Source organism: Drosophila novamexicana, unplaced genomic scaffold, assembly GCF_003285875.2.
Source record: "Drosophila novamexicana strain 15010-1031.04,08,12 unplaced genomic scaffold, DnovRS2.1 tig00000739-arrow-arrow-pilon, whole genome shotgun sequence".
NCBI lineage: Eukaryota > Metazoa > Arthropoda > Insecta > Diptera > Drosophilidae > Drosophila > Drosophila novamexicana.
Window position 1 is genome coordinate 711,005 of NW_020824819.1, and position 20,854 is coordinate 731,858.

Here is a 20,854-nt window from a genome sequence, read left to right on the forward strand (position 1 = left end):
GTGGTGTTAATTCTCTTCATGAGAATTATCAAAACGATGCTCTGTTGAATTGTTCTGTCATTAGCTTTGATATTATTCAGTGCCATTGTTTGAAATTTGTTGGCCGTAGAAAATTGGGTTTATCGTTATCAATGCATTATATAGCACATCTATGTAAATGTACGTCTAATCTGTGAAACCAATCAAATAATTAGCTACCGTCAATCCATCTATATATTACACGTTATACATATATTTGTCAACATGCCGGACAAACCAACGGGCAGAGGATTGAGAGAGACAGACAGAGCGAGACACACATTAAGCTGACCCCTAAACAGGGCATTGTCAACATACATGATATTATTTAAACACGCCGCATGGCGCCCGCACAATCGACCATTCAAAACGGCGAAGAGCAGAAAAATATATATGATTGGCAAGATACATTAACAACAACAAGACTGAGTCAAATATTTGGTAAAAACGGCAATCGGCTAGCAAATAATTGTAACTTTATTAAATTCCCTTTAAAAAAATATAAACAAATAATATAAAAAGTAATAACTATTATTTTTTATATATGTTTAATACTGGCTTTGGCGACATACATTTTTTTAAATATTTGTTAAGCTGGCTTTAAGACTTTGACTTTTACGACATTTCTTTCAAATAATTACCGAAATAAAATGTTACATACATAAATATATATAACATTATTAAAAATAAATGTATGTTATAATAAACGAGCAGCTGCAATGCGTTATCAAGTAATTGCTGGCAGAGCTCAACCCTTGAGCCACATGTTTTCTACTTGACTGACGATGTTCAAATCCATTCCGAAAGAAATTGAAACAAAAAGGAATCCTGTATTATTCAAGGTTTGACCTCAGGAAGGCTTCAAGCGATATATTTATTTGCTTTTAATATGTTAGTGTTTGATTAAATAATCTTTTTTTAAAAGAACTGAATTTTCTATTGATTCCTACGATTTGTATGAATTAATGATTAATATTAGTGATAAACTGATAAACGGAAAAAAGACTCTCAGTCAAAATCTTCATAATATTAACAAACGTCATACTAACAAGCGTGTGTGGCCTTTGCATTTGCTTATCACTATTTTAATTTTAGAGCAAGCGAGAACGAGCTCTCGTTTGAAATCTTTAGCGACATTGGAGAATTAACTACGAGAGCGGAAATTCGTTTGCTCGCGTCGGATATTATTGTACTATTTTAATTGTAAAACGGCAAATGCAGTTTCTCTTAAACTCTGAGATGTTTCTATGCCTACAACCTAGCCTTGAATGCTGCTGGAGTGGCTTGTTGCAACTATTTGATATTACATTTGCTCGTGGGTCCTCCTGGGGTCGTCGGTTTGAGCCACACACAAACAATTTGCACTCATGTCAAACATGAGAAATAATGAAAAACGAAACGATTCGTGCGTGGCCCCCTTAAAGCCACACAGCCCGCCCGCTGCCAATGCCATTCAGCTCCATCATCATCATCATCAGCATGATTATTATTATAAACATCGTCATCATCATCATCATGGCCGCGCGCTTCGGCACCTGCAGCTGCTTTTGTCTGTTGGCGGCATTAAAATGCTAATTGCCTGTAAACATAAAGGTAACTGCAGCTACCCATACACTAACACATACACCCACACACACACCCACCCACACACCCACACTTTACCCATACCACTGAGGCGTCATTTGCAGGTGTTGCTGCGCTGCTGGTGCGCTGCTTGCCTTCTGTTCTGTCCTGTCCTGTTCTGTCCTGTCACACGCAACGTATGCGTAATTTTTGATGTGGTGGCCAACGTGGCGAATGCTGCTAATTCAATTTCTCGGCGCGCTGTCAATATGCCCGTTATAGTTTAGCAAAAGCAACCCCGTTCCCTTTCCCAGCCTGCAGCACTTGCTGATAGTTTGTGACTGAGAGAGTGAGCGAGAGCGGGGGAAGAGGTAGAGCGAGACGGAGCACTCCGCTGTACGCTGTCCTGGCTGTCGGTGACAGGCTTTATTTGCGTTAAGTTTGAAGTTTAAATTGACTTTAAAATTGCATTTAATGGCAAACAGTTTTGCAGTTTTTTTGCAAGTTCGGAAAGAGTATATAGTTGCCACACATCGGTTACAAAGTAGTTGCGAATTCGGGTATAATTCCAGCATTTATTTAATATTTTATTATATAACAAAAATGTAAAATCTTATAACTTTACCTTAAGTATACTGTTAATATGTCAAATATTTAATAAATATGTATAATGCATTCCATTGCAAATATTTTGATTTCAATAAAAAAAGTGTTATATATTTTTTCAAATTCTTCAGTTTATAAAACACAATTTGTGACCAGCTTATAACAAAACATTTTCCGAGGTAGATTAAAGAGGTTTAAAGGGTCAATAAATTGGAGTACTTGGTCTGAAGATTGTTACCCGGCATCATTTTAGCTATCGTTTGTTATCTTTCGATTGGCAACAGAGTATTGTCCAGTCGTTACATAACTGCTGGAAATATTCTAAGTTAGTTTTTTTCACAAATGAACGCCCACTTTTGGACCATTTCTGACTCTTTCTATCAGCCGCTTGTTGGCTGTCATTCCGTGTCTCTGCCTCTCTCTTCTCTGCCTTTCTCTGACGCTCTGCTGCTTGGCTGCTCGTCATCATCCTTGTTGTTGTTGTTGTTGTTCCCTCCTTTGCTATAATGCCACTTGCACTTTGACGTTGACATTGTGCGAGGTTTGTGTTCGGTGCAAAAAGGATTCCATGTGTGCGTGTGTGTGTATCTCTCTCTCTCTCTCTCTCTCTCTCGTTCTGTATTGAGCGTGTATTGCAAAGCTCTTCTAGCTGGTCGCCTGCATTTCTTAAATAGAAGCATGTGAAAAGGGCAGCGGCTGCCGCCTCGCAAATGTCTTCACACTAAAAGCATTCGCTCGAACTGGCCGTCTCCCACGGGAATAAAGCTTCCCATCCGCACCCATACATATGTACATTGTCAATTTTGATGTGCTTGCTGTGGATTTTTAAATGTCTGTGTGTGTGGGTGGGCGTGGGCGTGGCTGTGCATGGGCATTTAAGTGCCCATCATGGCCCACTGAGTCGGCAATCAGCCAGAAACTGTTGGCATATCGAAATTTAATTGGCTTGGGCCATGTTTATTATGTGAATTGAACAGTAGCATATTTGTAACATGCAGCTAGGAATATGGGCAATAAAATAGCCAGCATTAGAAACTATGAAAATTATTGTTGAAATAGCTAGTTAAATATGAATAGTACAAAATGATTTAAAAACGATTTAATATTGGCTTTAAATTGATTCATTGCCGCTATTGCGAATATTAGCTGCAGTAGCTATAATATGTATTCAAGGGTAATCTTGTCTAATTTTTGCAATTCAAATACTTTGCAAAGGCAAACCAATAAGAGTGGTATAATACTAACATCGTAAAGGAGATCGATGTAAGCCCAATTTTTATTATAGACCACATTTAAACAATGTAATAGTAATATAAAATGAACTGATAAAGAGATACTTGAGTATGGCGCAAATAAAAAAAATACCTGCTGAATTTAAAAATGTATAACAACACCAAACTAAGACATCACACGGCTTTTCAGAACATCCTCTGTGCACCTTGGTCAAAAGGAAGCAAAAACATGAGAAACTTATTGCATAATCTCAAAAAACCACAACGCAAGTTGTCCAGACTTAAAGCAAACACAAAAAAAGACAAGACTAAAATAGATAACCATCTTTTTGCCGGCAAAAGCATAAAAGCACTCGAGGATTGCACAGCCGCAGCCAAATGCGTTAATAATCCTTAAAGTAAACCATATCAACTGTGAATGTGTCACGGCCGGAGTCGTCGAGCAGCTCCAGAGAGGCTCTCTAGACATGTGCTCCACAGTCCGCAGCCGTCGTCGTGCTAGTAGCTGGTTAAACGCCCAACGGACATGGCAGACAGCACTGGCGGGGCAGGTGGTAGCAGGTGTGTAGTTGAGGTCCGCTCACTTGATGTCAGTCTATTTGTCAGTTGCTTACCAACTGCAGCTACCATCCGACTCGCAATCGCAGTTCACTGTCCCAGTCCCAATCCCAGTCCCAGTCCCAGTCATAGTCGCGTCCAATAAGTTGGCATTGCCTTTTACTGACTGCTTTTGCCTGTAGTTACGTAAAAGGCGCTGACAAGTTGCGTTGTTAAAGAAGCAAATATTTAACTAATCTCTTACAAAAAGCTAATATAAATTTCTTATACAAGTTATTGCCTCAGCATTTGGCACGTGCACTCGAACGGAAAATATATTGCTCAGAAACGAAAAGAAAGTTAAATAATATAAATGTATTTACGTATGTATATATATATGTATATAGAAAGCAGGCATTTGAAAATATCACTGAATGACAAAAATTGGTCATAAGACAAAACTGAGCACTACGAATATTTAATGCTCTATTACATATATTTTAATTTGTACAAAAACATATATTTAAATTTGTAGTTTATTTAAAAAGTATGCATTTCTTATTTTTAGGTGAATGAAAATATGTAAATGTTTGTTTATATTAAAGATTTGTAAATATAATCAAATGTGATGCTAGATGCTAAAGGCGAGGCATTGAGTTTCATGCTAACCATGCAATATAATTTATTTGTAGTACATATATATTTGTTTCGCTAGCCTGCGTTACAAAGTGGTCATAATAGTCATAGCAACAACAAGTGTATAGACTGAGCAGAACAAAAAATCACTCATACGCCACCGGCTGCCAGTTGACTTGGCAAATGGTCAATGCGAATCGTCGTTGTCGAATTCTGTTTTTTTTTGTTTTTTTTTTGTTCCCTCTTCAGCTTATGCTGCATACTTTCAGGCTGTTGCTCAGCCAACGCCCATGCACTTGCCACGCACTTTTCGCCTTTCTTTTCTCGCATTTTCCAGCTTTCTTTAGCCATTTGCACTGCGTTTCTCCCCTCTCTCTGGTCTCTCTTTCTATTCTTTTTTTATATGACTCTCTAGCAAACAATTTGCGTGCAAGTAGCTGCATTTTGCTAATTCCGGCAGCGCCCTGACATTTGAGCAGCTCTCAGAGTCGCCTTCGCCGTTGTCATTGTTGGCTTTTGAATGTTAAGATGTCGACAGCTGCCGGCGCCGGGACAGACAACCAGCTGGTGTCAAATGAGTGTGTGTGAGGGCATTGCACAGCAAGCCCCAGCCTCGACGCCAATCGCTACCAACACCGACTAGAAGATACCCTCTAACGTAGTGCAGTTAAATAAAAGATTGGAAGTACCTTTTAATACAAAGAAGACATTTTCTCTGAGGCTATATGCTTTGTTTATTTTACGATCGTTAAAAAATTTGTAGAACCCAAGGATGACATTTACTTATGAGTTATAGTTATTATCGACATCATACCCCTCTACATTTTATTCGGGAATAGAGTAGGCTAATAAAACAGTGAAATATTCCTTGTGTATGCAGTTAAGCAACAATAAGCCAAGATTAATATACTCTCTTTTGTTTTACCAATTTTCAATGGGTATAGGGCGTAAGAATCAACCCTTGGTTGGCAACAGCCTCGACCTTTGTAAAATGTCCAACTTGTGCCGTAAGTGCATAATATTGTATGAGCAAAAAATATGTTATGATACACAGGCATGTTTTGTCTGGTTATATTCTAAGTTCATAGCTGTTCTATTTTGTTGTACTCAGTTCTTAGACATGTCAGACGAATTGCGAATACACATGTTCTGCCGTTTCGGACAGTTGACAGTTATGTTTTGTGACTGAAAAGTTGCTAAAACTTTTAGTTTTTAATGTAAAAATTGCATAGGTCCACACACACAGCGGCCGTTTATCTTAAATATAAATGCTCTCCAAAAATTTTTTGCTAAATACAATAAAAACTGTATAAGGCGATTATATATGGTAACATATCTGTCAGTAAAACATTTGTGAATGAGGCATAAATTAAATAAATAACACAGCTTCAATGTTCTCGAGAGATTTTACTTTAAAAAGGATATTGGTTCCGGAAAAATATGTGCATAATAAAATAAAGGTTACAACTTATAATATTTAGCTTAGCAGCGCTGCCTGTGAAACGGTCACGAATTACACACAAAGAAGAATTAAGGAATCTTAATGCTTCCTAAGAAGTGAATGCTAAACAGCGCCCGCCAGTTATGCTATAAGCTTATATCAACTTCTCAGTATGCTATTCCAACTTTTGCCACCCTCTTTATTTAAACAAGAACTTTTTGATGAGTTCTTATCGAGTAGTTTTTGCCTTTGGCCATTTCTGTTGCGCATTCAATTTCCACTTGACCTGAGTCTTTGAATTCTTTGGCTATAACTTGTGTTTATTATTTAATGCCTTAACTAGCTGCTAGTCAACACCTCTGGTAAACTTGAAGGCTTCTTAACTAATTTGGGTTGCTCGAGAAATGTGCAAATAAATTTACGCCTGAGCGCCAGCAAAGTTTTCCCAATGCAAGTTTTTCTTTTACATACTTTTTTCACTGAGCATGCTACTTTCCGAAGTCGAAGTGGCAGCTTCTAGTACTAGTGCCAAGAAGCAGCGCCTGCTTCTGCTTCTGGCCATGTCCAAGTCCATATGTCTGGGCTGGTCTCTGGTCTAGCCTGGCCGCCATTTCTCTAAGCCGCTGACACATTCCCGTGGTGCAGCGTTTGCCCAAAGGCAGCCAATTTACATTGAAATCTTTCTCAACTTACGGACCCCAACAGACGTACACAGTAAAAAATATTGTGAACCAAAATCATATTATTGCTAATAAATTAATTTTCGAGTTAATTCAGCAATTTCAAGTGAGGTATTTTTACAAAAACAAGAAAAATCAGATTTGATATAAAAAAATGTCGAGCAGATTATATATTTATCTAGTATTTTCGCTTTACCACTTATTTGTGTAATATAATATATATTACAATATTACAATGCATTATAATATATATTACAATATTAAAACAGCCTGAAGTCAAATTCTTGCTAGATTATTTCAAGCGTTGATTTAAATTTATTTGCCCAAATTGGTGTACATTTTTTACTGTGTAGCTCAGAGTTAAGAGCTGTGCATTTTTCGCCATTGTAGAAAAGTAGTTGAACTATTTGAATGCACCCACATGCTGCACGTCGAAACTGCGCCCAGGACCTCTCTTGCCGCACTGCTTAGAGTCCTTGGCAGCTGCAGCGTCTTCAGGTGCAGCCAGGCAAGCAAAAGGCAGTCCTCGTCTCTGTTGTTTTTGTTTTGGAACCTACACCTCGGCCCCCTCCACCCCTTCCCCACATCTGTTGTTGCTGCAGCCCCAATGTCTATGACTGCAGGTGTTTGTTAGCCTCCATTTTTGCTTGATCCGCAGCCTGCTGCTCGTCCTGGCCCTCATCCTTGTCGCGTCTAATTTCACTGCAGCTGAAAGTTCTTGTTTGTTTCTTATGAAAATACACACAGAGTCAAGTTAAACTTGTGAAAATAATTTGTGCGCCAAGTTGCAAAAGCGGCTCTGACTTCCAAGATGGCACATTGGTCTCAAACTGCTTGAAAAGTGCTTAAAAATGGGCAGCCAAAAAGTAAAAAGTACGAACTTATGCCCAGATGCAAACTGGTTTTGAATCGAACCGGCTTGAGTTGAATATTGACTGTTATTGTGTGTGTCATGAACCAAATCTTAAAGCAAACCATTTTTTCAAAGAACAACCCAACTGGAATGGTAAAAAAATCTTCATGAAAAGCTTTAGTCCAAACTAAATCATTTTGAGGGAGATCCAGTACCAAGACACCATTAACTTGCCTTTTATATGCGTTTTTGGTAGATATTTGTATATGAATATGGGCAAGGCAACAAAAGAACATTTATATATAAGAAAATGAATTTGCCCTACGGGGGCGCTTAGCTATAAGATGTCAGATACTTGATCTGTATATTCCAGAAGCTACATATCAAAGTTGGTGACTCTTGCCATTAAAACCGAAGAAATTTGTTAAGAAACAGGATATCGATATAGATTTATTTCGATTGTATCGAAACGGGGCATGCTAAAATATATGCCCTATGGGGTCGGATATGCTTACTTCTGTTATAATCATTACCACAAAAATAATTATACCCTTACCCATATTCATTGGGTTCAGGGTCTAAAAATATTTAAAGGGAGTTATCTGTTCCTTTGGGAGTTTTCAGCTCAAGTTTTCAGCTCTCTCTGTTTTACATTTTTTTCTCTTGCTTTCTTAAAGCGATCTTGCCAAAAGGAATCATTTAAGCATACCCTTTATCTTATTCCTTCGGACCTTATATCCACTGTACATTTGGGAATTATTCAGATGAATTGCATACAATACAAACACACACACACACATTAACATGGAGAGCGCAAACTTGTCGAAACTGAGTTTGACTGAGAGAGAGAGAGAGAGAGGGAGAGAAAGTAAACTCTGCTCATCGAACTGCGAGCGCTTTGTGCAATTTAAGGCGCCGTCAAGGGAATAAATTGCATAAAGAAAAACTGCGAAAACTTTCGCAGGGCCAAATTAAACAGATTGATGAGCACGTGTAAGAGTAGCACTCACACACACCCACACACACACACACACACACACACAAATACATTTAGATATACAACTAATGCCTGGCTCTTTGCTCTTTCCGCAGCGCTTGATGGACTCGGCTGAGCAGGCGGCGCTCTCAGAGCTGGAGGGACAGAGCAGCTCGGAGGCGGGGGCATTGGGGCAGCAACAGCATTACGATGCAAGACGCATCAATGAGTATAATGCCGATGGCAAGTTGGCGGACGGAGCTCGCCACATGGATATTCGATTCATGCGGCGCTTCGAGCGCCTGCCGGTGAATCTCAGTCTAAGCTCGATTCTGGTGCCGCACGGCGTCGATTTGGATGAGGCGGACGTGAAGTCGGCATTGCAGTGGAGCGCCCACTTGGATCCACTCTTCCAGAATAACTTGGAGCGAGATCCGGCATTGTCCTGGCAATACTTTGGCTCATCATCGGGCTTCTTGCGTCGCTTCCCCGGCACCGCCTGGCCACCAGAGGGCTCCAAAGGCAGCAAACTGATCCATGATTTTCGCACACACAACTGGTTCGTGCAGGCCGCCTCCTCGCCCAAGGATATTGTAAGTGATGCATCGCAATAAGTGTTCTATTGTAACTGACTGTCAACTTTCGCTTCCTTGCAGATGATACTTTTGGACGCCTCGTCGGGCATGTCCGAGAAGTCTTTTGAGCTGGCCATGGCCACGGCCTTTAATATACTGGATACGCTCGGCGAGGATGACTTTGTGAACTTAATAACCTTTTCGGAGATGGTCAAGACGCCTGTGCCCTGTTTTAAGGATCGCATGGTGCGCGCCACGCCCGACAATGTCCAGGAGATTAAGTCGGCCGTCAAGGCTGTAAAGCTGCAGGAAACGGCAAACTTTACTGCGGGTCTAGAGTACGCCTTCAGTCTGCTGCATAAGGTAAATAAATGGGAAAATTCTAAGACCTAGAAGCCACTTTATCTATGCCTATCCTCCCAAATGGGTTCATTTTGAATAAACCTGTCCTTTTTCGCAGTACAATCAATCTGGAGCGGGCAGCCAGTGCAATCAAGCCATAATGCTGATTACGGAGAGCACCTCGGAATCTCATAAGGAGATCATCAAGCAGTATAACTGGCCGCATATGCCCGTGCGCATCTTCACCTATCTAATTGGCAGCGACTCTGGCAGTCGCAGCAATCTGCATGAGATGGCCTGCTCCAACAAGGGCTTCTTTGTGCAGATCAATGACTACGAGGAGGCGCGCCGGAAGGTGATTGACTATGCGCTGGTGATGGCGCGACCCATGATTATGTATCAGGCAGATCATCCGGTGCACTGGAGTCCTGTGTTTGTTGCCGGCAAATCGGGTGGACTGGGTCGAGATTCGGAATATCAGCGACGTCTGGTGACGACAGTTTCAACTCCGGTCTTCGATAGACGAAACCATTCGGTGCGCGTTGCGAATCTGTTGGGTGTGGTGGGCACCGATGTGCCCATCGAGGAGATACGGAAAATGATACCACAGCACAAGCTGGGACCGAATGGCTATTCGTTTATCGTCGATAACAATGGGCGTGTGCTGTACCATCCAGACTTACGGCCCCTTAGCGATGGCAATCAGTATATCGATCAGCTGCGACCCAAATATGCCTCCGTCGATATCACGGAGTTGGAACTGCCGGAAACGGAAATCGGCAACGATCACGAAGTAGTCGAGATGAACAAGAATCTGCTCAATGAGGTGAGTTACAGTTGCATATGCCACAAGTGAATTAGCCTTACATTTATTTGATTACTTTTCCTGCAGATGCGCGGTGACATGATTCGCCCCAAGGAGGGTGAAACAGAGTTTACCGTACTCAATCATTATGATGAGTCGAAGCGCGTCTCGACGCGCACCCATCGCTACTTCTACGGTCCCATTGAGGACACGCCCTTCACGCTGGCTATTGTGCTGCCCGAGAAGTACGGCAGCCACGAGTTGGTCTCCCAGCAGGAGATAAGGCATTCGCGTAACAATGGTGAGTTATTATCCGTTTGAGAGGATGGATTAGTCGGAATCCGTGAACCACGAGCTTTGAAATCGAATTTGAAGCGAGTCAAACGAAAATGGACTTTTTGCCATATAATGTCTCCCCAACGAGGTGGATTACCAGGAATATGACGAATCAGAAAATTAATAAAGTGTCATACAAATGTTTTCCAGTATTGGTTGCGTTTTAAAACTTCATTCTTTTGTTCACTCACAATTATATATTTATAGATATATAGATTTGTCAGGATCAAAATTCATTAAAATCTTCTGTATCTTTTGCAGTGACCGAATACTTTAAGGGGGACAACTGGCGCGTACATCCCGATTGGGTCTACTGCGAGTACAATAGCGTCAGCGATTTGGAGAAGGAGCGCGAGAGCTCCGGCGAGTATACGTCGCGCGATCAAGAGCCCAGTTTTGGGTCGCCAGAAGAGCAGGTTCTGCACTTTCTGGCACGCGCAGGACGCCCCGGTTGGAAGTGGATGTCGGTAAGCTATCCAACTAGCAGCAACTAGAAGCAGGTCTTGTTGAGCTTTTCCATCTAATCTTTACCTTTTCATTTCCTTGATTAGGTACGACCAAAGTCACCGCAGCCACATCATAACCTGCATGGCACCTCGCCCAGTGCCGCCCACTTTGGGGCGCAGCATCTGAATGTGCAGGGTTCTCGCAAGGCAGAGCCCTATTACTGCGATCGAACCCTCATTCAGAGCTTGGTGCGCGATGCGATGGTCACCGATGGTCTGGACCGGAACACGACGGGCACATCCAATGGCAAGGAGGACAAACAGTAAGTTTAGCTCTTAATTATATTTTATTTTTATGTTCAAAGCACTTTGATTATAAATGAATTTTAATTTTTCAATCGGAAATATTTTGTTTTTTGTTTGTTGTAACTTTTTTAATTTGTTCTAATAAAAGTATTTTCTTCGTTTTATACTCTTGAAAATTGTTTATTTGATTTGTTTAGTTTTTATTAATTATTAATCATATGATTTTCTGTTTTTTAAAAATTATTTCTAACCTACACTTTTATTGTATCTGCAAATTTTTCATCTTATGTAATTAAATATTTATTTTATCTTGGATTTTATTTATTTTGAACGAATATTCCGAAATCTTTTTGAAAGTTAAACAAAAATGTATTATTGATAAACAAAAATTAAATTTATTCTATTTGCTTCTTATAAAACAATATTTGTTACTTGTTTTCTGTACATTTTAATTTGTTTAGTATATTGATTTCGTTTAACATATTTCATTTAAATTAGTATGTTTTACAACAAATTACAGTTCTGAAAGATTCTTTATTATTAAGTATTCATTTCGGCTTAAAACTCATTCAAAAGCTTTAAATTTTATGTAATTGTTACATTTATTTTCAAACACTAAAGCACCAAAAATTTTCTCTTGCATATATTTCCCCCACTCTATTCTCTAAAATGCAATATTTTTCTTTGCATTCACCAAATGTTCTATATAATCAAATATATTCAAATGTGTTTTTCCACCATGCATCAATAATTTATAAATTTGATTTACAATGCAATTTATAACGTAATTTATGTGCACATTTTACAATTATTTAGTCCAATCGCCACATTGATGGCAATTTTGAAGAGGTAAATGATAAGTGTTTAACCGGTCACGTAGTTTTTGAAAATGCAAACGCTTTGAGGAACCAGCACCACAAGACGCTTGGATCCAGTTGAAAGACAAAAAAAAAATAATAATAATTATAAAAAAAATGAAATTTTAATCCTTTTTCGAGACAATGTGTAGTTGTACAGTCTCTAGTTGTTGAAAGCTTGGAACCGCTTTTGCTAAATTCCTTGTTGAACCAACTATTTATATACGCTTACTGATAGTTTTGGTAATTTCTTATCACAGGCAAGGCTATCAGAAATTTGTGGTGGCCACTTCCTTTGTGGCTACACGCTCGGGCCTTTTGCGCTGGATCGATCACATCAAGAGACCTGAGGATACACCAGAACCGTAAGTAGAAAATACAAGTTAATTAGTTAGGACCGTTTTTGTTAAAGTTTTCAAAGAGCTTTAATGTTTCATTTAAAAACAAACTAAATTTTAAGTTGAAGAGAAGAAAGAGCAGGTCATATGTATAACTGTTTCACGTATAATCAGATGCTACCTTTGCTACCGTCTCTAAGTTTGCAATGTCCTGAGCTCAGTCTGAAGCTGCAACCACTTAAGAATTATAATCAACTATCTTAGCTAAGCGTAAATATCAATAAACAATTCTCGTTATTACTTACGAATAATTTAAAAAGCCTTAAAAAATAAAAGTGAATAACTTTTTTTGTATAACTTATATAAATATTCTTCAAGCTTTTTCCAGCAGAATAAAATTAAGCCTTTACTCAACACTTTTTTGAACAGCTTTCAAAGCTTATGAAAGCTTTAAGCTACTTTTATGCTCTTAATAAGGCAGCTTTTATCTTCAGGATTTTTCTAATAAATGGAAACACAGGCTTATGCAATTATGGAAAACATTTCAGTTTCAAAATTATTCGCTTATTTTTTTCACTTGTAACTAATAACATATTTGTGCTCCAAATAATTAAAGATTTTGAAATTATTGCTCCAATTTAATCCGCAGTCACTTTAGCGAGGACAATGTGCGCGCCATGGACAGTTCCTGGTACAAGCGGGCCGTGGATCAGCATACGGTGGAGCCGGACAGTTTTGTATATAGCGTACCCTTCGGATCGGGCTATGCCATTAAATCGAACGCGACTTTGGTCACCGCATCGCATGCGATATTCGTGGAGCATCGCGGACACAAGGCGCCGGCTGGCGTTGTGGGGCTACAGTTCCAACATGATTCCCTGGCCAAGCACTTCATCAACATCACATCTGCAGTAAGTGATCTTGTGGAATCGCTAAAAGGAAGTCCTTTAACAGCAGTTTATTCTATTGACAGTGCACCGGCATGACGGGCTGTAAGCGAACCTGCGCCTCGGACAATCTCGATTGTTATGTGCTGGACAACAGTGGGTTCGTGATAATATCTGAAGAAATGGAGCATACTGGTAAATTCTTTGGCCAAATCGATGGCACCATTATGGACTCACTTGTGCAGGATCGCATCTACAAGCGTGTTACGGTCAATGACTATCAGGGCGTCTGCTCCGACTCCGATAATCCCTATACGGCAGCTGGCGGCATTTTGAAGCCACATCGCTTGGGCAGCTGGTTCCTGCAGCACTTGGTCGCATTGAGCGCCACTTGGTTATCCCTGATGCCGGCATCATTGCGCGCCTGGCCTCAGGATGATTATGAGACATACGACAATGAGGATGTCGTCTTTGTGGAGAACAACTATTCGGACGAGTATGAGGAGAATTTCGAGAATGAGTACAACATGCCAGTGGATCCAGAAATCGATGAATTCTTTACCACAGCAGATGTGGTGGGTGATTCAGTTGTGCCTCAGTCCTTCATAATATACTAACATTGATATTTGACTCGTTTTAGGAGTACACGACACCGCCACCTAAACAGCACAGGCCCCACAGTGGACCCAGATTTGCGCCTGATCCGCAGAATGCGCGTCGCTGTGATCTCCGTACCGATCTTTATATGCTGCAACCGGAACGCCTCAATCAAGGCGGACAAAATAATCCATTAAAGGTCAGTCCTAATGTTCGGTATATACTTATTTGGTTTTTAGATGAAAACAAGTATGAACACCTATATGAAAACGCCGGAAATTAAATGCCCTAACATTTGTGCCTTATACATCAACACTTCGGGCCTCGATAGCTTGTTCTTGTGATATAGTAGTTTGATGTTAAAAAGGTTCACAAGCATCTTGGGATATTGCGTAAAAGGACGTACGGAGATTACCCTTGTAAATCTTAACATTATTCATAATGTGTGAAACTTATAGAGTATAGAGTCCATCTTGATGGGCGCTTCTCTGTAAAAACTAGATATTAAACACAGTACAAATATGAGACATTTATCACATTCACAGTGTAAGAGTTAATGTCTTCGATTACAGTTTTAGAGACACTTAGCTTTTGACTAAAAAGGCGTTTAACCTGTTTAAAGCTCTTATTACTTAATTACACAACACTAATTAAACAACACTTTTTTTTATACCCTGAACCCATTAAAAATGGGTATAAGGGTATATTGTATTTGTGCAAAATCCAAATGAATGCAACAGGCAAAAGGAAGCATTTCCGATCCAATAAAGTATATATATTCTTGATCAGCACCAATAGCCGAGTCGATCTAGCCATGTCCGTCTGTCTGTCCGTCCGTCTGTCTGTCCGTTCGTCCGTCCGTCCGTATGTATGAACGCAAGGATCTCAGAATCTATAAGAGCTAGAGCCAATTTTAGATGTAGATGCTCCTAGTTCCCGCGCAGATCGAGTTTGTTTCCGATAATCGATAACTTACTCCGTTTCCAAGCAATCGATCAAAATCGATATCGATATCCTGTTTTTTGGGCAATTTTGGTAAATAATAAGAGCTAGAGTCACCAAACTTGACATATAGCTTCTAAAATAGAATATATATATATGAATTTGATGTTGGAAGAAGAGGGTTCAGGGTATCCCCTAGTCGGGAGCTCCCGACTAGAACTTCTTACTTGTTTTACTTTTGGACTTATTTTTTAAAGACTTCGTTTTTTTATTTTACCTTAGATTTGCATATCCCAACTTAAGATTTTTTATGTCCATTTTCCTAAATCAGTTAGTTTTATTCCAAATGATATGTAAACGTTTCACAACACTTGAATTGTGTCTTTCAGGGTAAATTAACCAATTGTCATGTTTCTGGCTGTGAGCGGCCGTTCAGTGTGCAGAAAATTCCGCATAGTAATTTAATTTTACTTGTGGTGGACACGTTGTGTCCTTGCGGCTCCAAGCAGCTGGATATCGAGCCCATGGAGGAGTCGGGCATTGTGGGTGAGTACGGCCTTTCGTTATATTATGGGATTAGCTATATATATCTGGTGGTTGGCATTTATGTATATAGGAGCCTGCAGCACGCGTCGCCAGAGCCAGGAGCAGGAGTCGCGTCGCCGGCCCAAGAAATGCATTAACTATCATCCTGAAGAGATTGAGATACAGCAGTGTGGGCGTGGCAGCACCCTATTGCACATGTCGGCCTCCCTCATAGCGGCCCACCTGTTGATGGTCAGCGTGACTTTTGTGCTGGCCAATGCGTGATACGAGCACTAAACGTCACAAAAACAGGACATGGTAATCAGAACAGACGGATAATGAGCACAAGCAGAAGTACGATAAGATTAGGCTTTCTTTATGAGCAGGCGCAGCTAGTTATGGGAGTGCTAGAAATTTTGGGTGAATTCCATTGACGCAAAGCATAGCCAAAAATACAACAGCAAAAACAAAAGAAAATACAAGATCACGCGTAATACTTAACAGTTAATATATATATCTATATGTTTGTAGACAATAATTTGCAAAAAAGAAAAATTAAATTTCCATTGACAATTAGACGAAAATAATGATTAGTTAAATATTAGTTACGCAATTGTGTTTTTACAACTTACGAGAATCACAATTTAAACCAAATATTTGTAGAACAATAACGAAAACCTATTTTCAAACTTTTAATTTAAAGTTTTCTAAAAAATTTTCGATTAGAACAAAAAGTAAAACTAAATGTTTCACAATAAATTCACATATAACTTAATATACTAGTCAGTTTTATGTAAATAGAAATGAAAGTATTTAAAAGAACAAAATTCCTACCGAAACATTTAATTTAATAGTTAAAAAAAAAAAAAAAATGAGAAAAAAATGAAAATGTAAAGAAGATTAATGATTTGCACTAACTGCGTACGCACAAATATCGAATATTATATTTTACAAAACCCAAAACAAAAAAAAAAAAACAAAAAAAAACAGAAGAAAAACCTTAAACAAGAAAACTTATATAACAAATTCACTGAACAAACAGAAGACTTGAAATTCCATCAGCAATGTATAAACAAAAGAGCACATAGGAAAATAAAATCATAAACAAAAACCGACAGAAACCAGTTCATATCGAAGACATATGCATGGCAGCCAATTCTGAACAGCAATAAGCAAAACAAACAATAACAATACAAAAAAAAAAAAAAAAACGAAAAAAAAAATATTAAACACATCCATGCATATATAAGAAAAAAGATGAATATATGTATGAGTGTAGAAATTAGTTTGGCAGAAGAAATGACATTTATTTTATATACATTTTTATACAACATAATTTTGACAAACGAAAAATAATATACACTTATATGTATAATATAATATATGATATGTAAATCAACAAGTGAACCCGCAGATCCATAAAATCGATTGCACACATTTCATATCAAAAGTATTTAACTAATTATTTACATTACAATCTGTTTTCGAACAAATCCAACTAAATATTCGTAATGTGCGTAGCATTTAAATTTTCTTTTCAAATATAGAAGTTCACATATCGTTGTTAATTTGGCAATACTTTATGTTCAAGTTACTAATGCAAATAATATTAAAACAAAAACAAAATTAAAAACTATTAAATCAACTTTTTGAACACACATACACACACACACACATAAGTATATATATATATATATATATATATATACTCATACTCATACTCACACACGCAAACACAACTCTACAATATATAAAGGAAAAATATTTTCTGTGTCTTAAACTTGTATAAAAAATGTCTTCCATTACAAATACTTAAAAAATATTAAACACAAAAACAAAATTTATAACTTAACTACTTATTAACTATTAAAAAATATATATATTTAATATTTAACTCAAGTGAAAATCATTAACCATGCATAAAGAATTTAAATGTTTCGCTCATTTTGCTGTCAGCTAAAAGCTGACAAGAAATAGCAAAAAAGAAAAGTAAACAGAAATCAATTAAATAAAATAAATAAAAATAAAAAGGAAACATTTGAAAATTTCTTAAGCCCATAGATTTAAATGCATAGTACATAATACATAGTTAGAGGCAAAGAGAGATCGGGTCTTTAGGCAATGTGCAGAAAAAACCAATATAAACGAAGTTTAAGCAGCAACAACAACAAGAAAGGACAACCACTGCAAAAACAACGCAAGTTTTGCATTAGACAAAATATTAGCCGAATATATATATTTATAAACCTAATATATATATATATATATATATATAACTGTAATATGAATAACATAAACATAATGTACTAATAGCAATCGTAAGTAACTTAAGAGCTGTTTGTTAAACAATTTGTTTATGTTGGGGGTTTGTACATCAGTGCGTATGCGTAATGCCTGAATGCATGAGAATCCAATGTATTTTGAGTAATAAGCAGTTGACTACGTGTGTGCATGGTTGTGTGCGTGAGTGGGTGTGTGTGTTTGTGTGTGTGCCTGATAACATTGACTGATGTTTGAAGCGGAGGGCGCAGCGCGTGTGCGTGTTGAGTTATAATTCTTAACTAGTTAATGTACGAGTATACCTGGTAGGCCAAATCGCGCATAGCTTGCATAATTGATTTCCCCTTTAACAAGGCCATAAACATCATACGAAAAATCGCCATCAGATAACTTTCCATTTTCTCTCTCTCACTCTTCTGCAAGAAGCAAGGAAACTGCAACTAATTCACTGTAAAATTGCATTTACTTCCTTCACATAACAACTAACTAAATGAATAAACAAAAAATCAATATGATATATATATATAGTACCTACATTTATGTATTTGTACTTTACAAGATTCCATATCAAATGAAAACAAAACAAAAACCATTTTAAAACTTTTGCAAATTACATAAAACGTTGTTCAGCGACATTTTCTATGTTTGTTTATTTTTATAAAAGACAACAAAAATTTAATAATGTTTGTATGTGTAGTCCATAATTTTCTAAAGGCATATGCATATATTGACTTACAAAAATAAACTAATATTAATAATGCGAAAATTACAAAAATTATTGGTCTAAATGGAATGGAAAAAAAAAATACAAAGTATATGATAAAAAACTACCCTTATTAACTTACGAATTAAATCCAATTTTTGACAATGCGATTTTTGCTTTTTGGAAATCGTGCTTTTTGCTATAAAAATGAAAAAGAAAACAGAAAACTTAAGAAATATGACACGAAACGCTATAGTTATAAAACATACTTTTGCTCTCTATTAACCCCATATACAAGCAACTTTCTATATGAAAACATTTATATAAAATATACTTATATCGTACATATAACAAGCCGATCCTTCAAGCTCTCTTCAGACACAAACACAGCGTCCCCTACAAAAGAAAAGAAAAAGAAGAAAATACATGAAAAAATGATTTTTTTTTACATTTTTATCATATTTTTCAGAGTTTTTTTTTTCAGATATTCATTGTATTTGCAAAACTTTCCAGCTATAGGATAAAAGACCAAAGTATTGGAATGGCAACTACGCATACATACATAAATGAAATAATTAGGAAACATAATGCAAAATTATATAAATACAGAAAGTTATTTAAAACCAGTCGAAATAATAATATAAACGCATATATAAAACAAAAGAAAAGCATAAATTCTGTTATTGTTGTCAAAGCATTGAAAACAACTTTTAATATGTGAGATAAATTGTTGTTTCATTAAATTTGTCACAAATTGAAAACAAAAAGGAAATATTAATGTTTAATGAATACAAAAAAACAAAAAAAAAAATATATATATATATATAATATATATCTGTATATTCCAAAGGACAAAATTAACTATCAACATTATTTGAGAAGCTGCAAATTTGTAAAGTGAAAATAACATTTGATTGCATTCATACAAAAATTAGAAGCTGTAATGATAATGACACCCAACGAGCACACACACACAGACACACATATACGAAACATATGCACACGTACCACTCACATCCACACACACACACACACACACTCACAATGCTCACCAATACATTTGATCACAAAAATATACCAAGCTTGTGTAATTTTGTATGAAAAGTCTACAAAGAATTTCACCTAATAGTTTAACAAGCAAAAAGGAAAACCAAGAAAAAAGCAACATACAGATGAAAATTAATAAAAAATATAAAGAAGAGAATTGGAGAATTGGAGAACTTAACTATTAAGATTAAAATGCATACTTAAATAATTAATTATAGTTAATATAAAATTGCTCATTACTCTAATTATAAACACAACAAAAAATACAAGTAAATCGTAAATCGTACTTAAATAATACAAACAAACCAACTTTAGATTAACACAGAAAAACACAAAAACAGGTGGACTACTAAAAATATTATAAATACATAATATGTATAAAACAAACACACAAAAATTCAAAATATATAAAAAGAGGTGTAAGCGAAATCGCAAAAGAAATGATGAATGAGAATAAAATGAAAAGTATTACAAATAATATATGTATATGTATAATATAATCGAATTTGAATTTGGGCTTTATATAACGGCAAAATTAAAATAATTTAATTCAATTAATGACGCCTACAAGCTGATATTTTTGCATTTTATTATAATATGTTTTTCCTAATAAGTTTTTCCCTAAAAAAACGTTTTCACCTGCTTTCTTTACTTCGTAATATGTTCTTTTGCCATTTCCAATTAATCAAACAATATATTGTTTGTTTTGTTATATAAGCAAATGTTTTGTAAAAGAATCCCACGCCTTAATTTTTAGTCTTTAGCATACATTAAGTAATTTTACTTTAATTATAATTGCATATGATTTTTATTTTAAATCATTTAAAGATATTATTATTTAAAAATTCTACCTTACAATTTAACTTCACACTTTAAACTGTTTTCACTCGCAATTTTCATTATCTTCAAATTTTGATTTTAAGCTTAATGCACACTTTTTCTTAATCTTAATTTTCTCGCTTTCTTCAGTTTGGTTGCCGATATGCCTAGAGCCCAATTAGTAGGAAGGGAGTGCATCTGATAAATGAAAAAATGCAGCATCGATTCCAAGTATAGTTAAATAAAACTTTTTCAACAAATAAGATTATCATTATTACGACGTGCCCAAAAGCAGGTAAGCTTTTCATTTAAACTATCTTTTCCTTTTTATGAACCAATTAGGGCTAGATTTTTTATTTCAATTATTTTTTTATATGGCTTAAATGTTCTATAAATATGATAGATAAATTTGAAAATGTTTCCAAATTGTAATCAAAAATTTATCAGCCCGCTTAACCAAAAAGTCTGGAATTAGCAAGTCAATTCATGGGGCTTTAACTAATTGAA

General features: G+C 36.8%; 1 protein-coding gene across 4 annotated transcripts in view; it reads left to right on the plus strand.

The window, feature by feature from the left end:
- LOC115763353 (voltage-dependent calcium channel subunit alpha-2/delta-3) overlaps positions 1-16,322 on the plus strand; it is a 58,981-nt gene extending 42,659 nt beyond the window's left edge. For 3 of the 4 annotated variants that reach the window (XM_030705877.1, XM_030705874.1, XM_030705876.1), the window contains 13 exons: positions 8,659-9,135; positions 9,199-9,480; positions 9,578-10,285; positions 10,352-10,565; positions 10,862-11,067; positions 11,152-11,369; positions 12,169-12,201; positions 12,470-12,574; positions 13,197-13,458; positions 13,521-14,009; positions 14,075-14,230; positions 15,363-15,519; positions 15,590-16,322. In XM_030705877.1, coding sequence (XP_030561737.1) covers positions 8,659-9,135; positions 9,199-9,480; positions 9,578-10,285; positions 10,352-10,565; positions 10,862-11,067; positions 11,152-11,369; positions 12,169-12,201; positions 12,470-12,574; positions 13,197-13,458; positions 13,521-14,009; positions 14,075-14,230; positions 15,363-15,519; positions 15,590-15,783 — 3,501 coding nt within the window. In that variant the 3' untranslated portion in view covers positions 15,784-16,322. The remainder of the gene's footprint in view (positions 1-8,658; positions 9,136-9,198; positions 9,481-9,577; positions 10,286-10,351; positions 10,566-10,861; positions 11,068-11,151; positions 11,370-12,168; positions 12,202-12,469; positions 12,575-13,196; positions 13,459-13,520; positions 14,010-14,074; positions 14,231-15,362; positions 15,520-15,589) is intronic. The other variant, XM_030705878.1, reaches the window with a different exon arrangement.
- Positions 16,323-20,854: the final 4,532 nt, after the last annotated feature.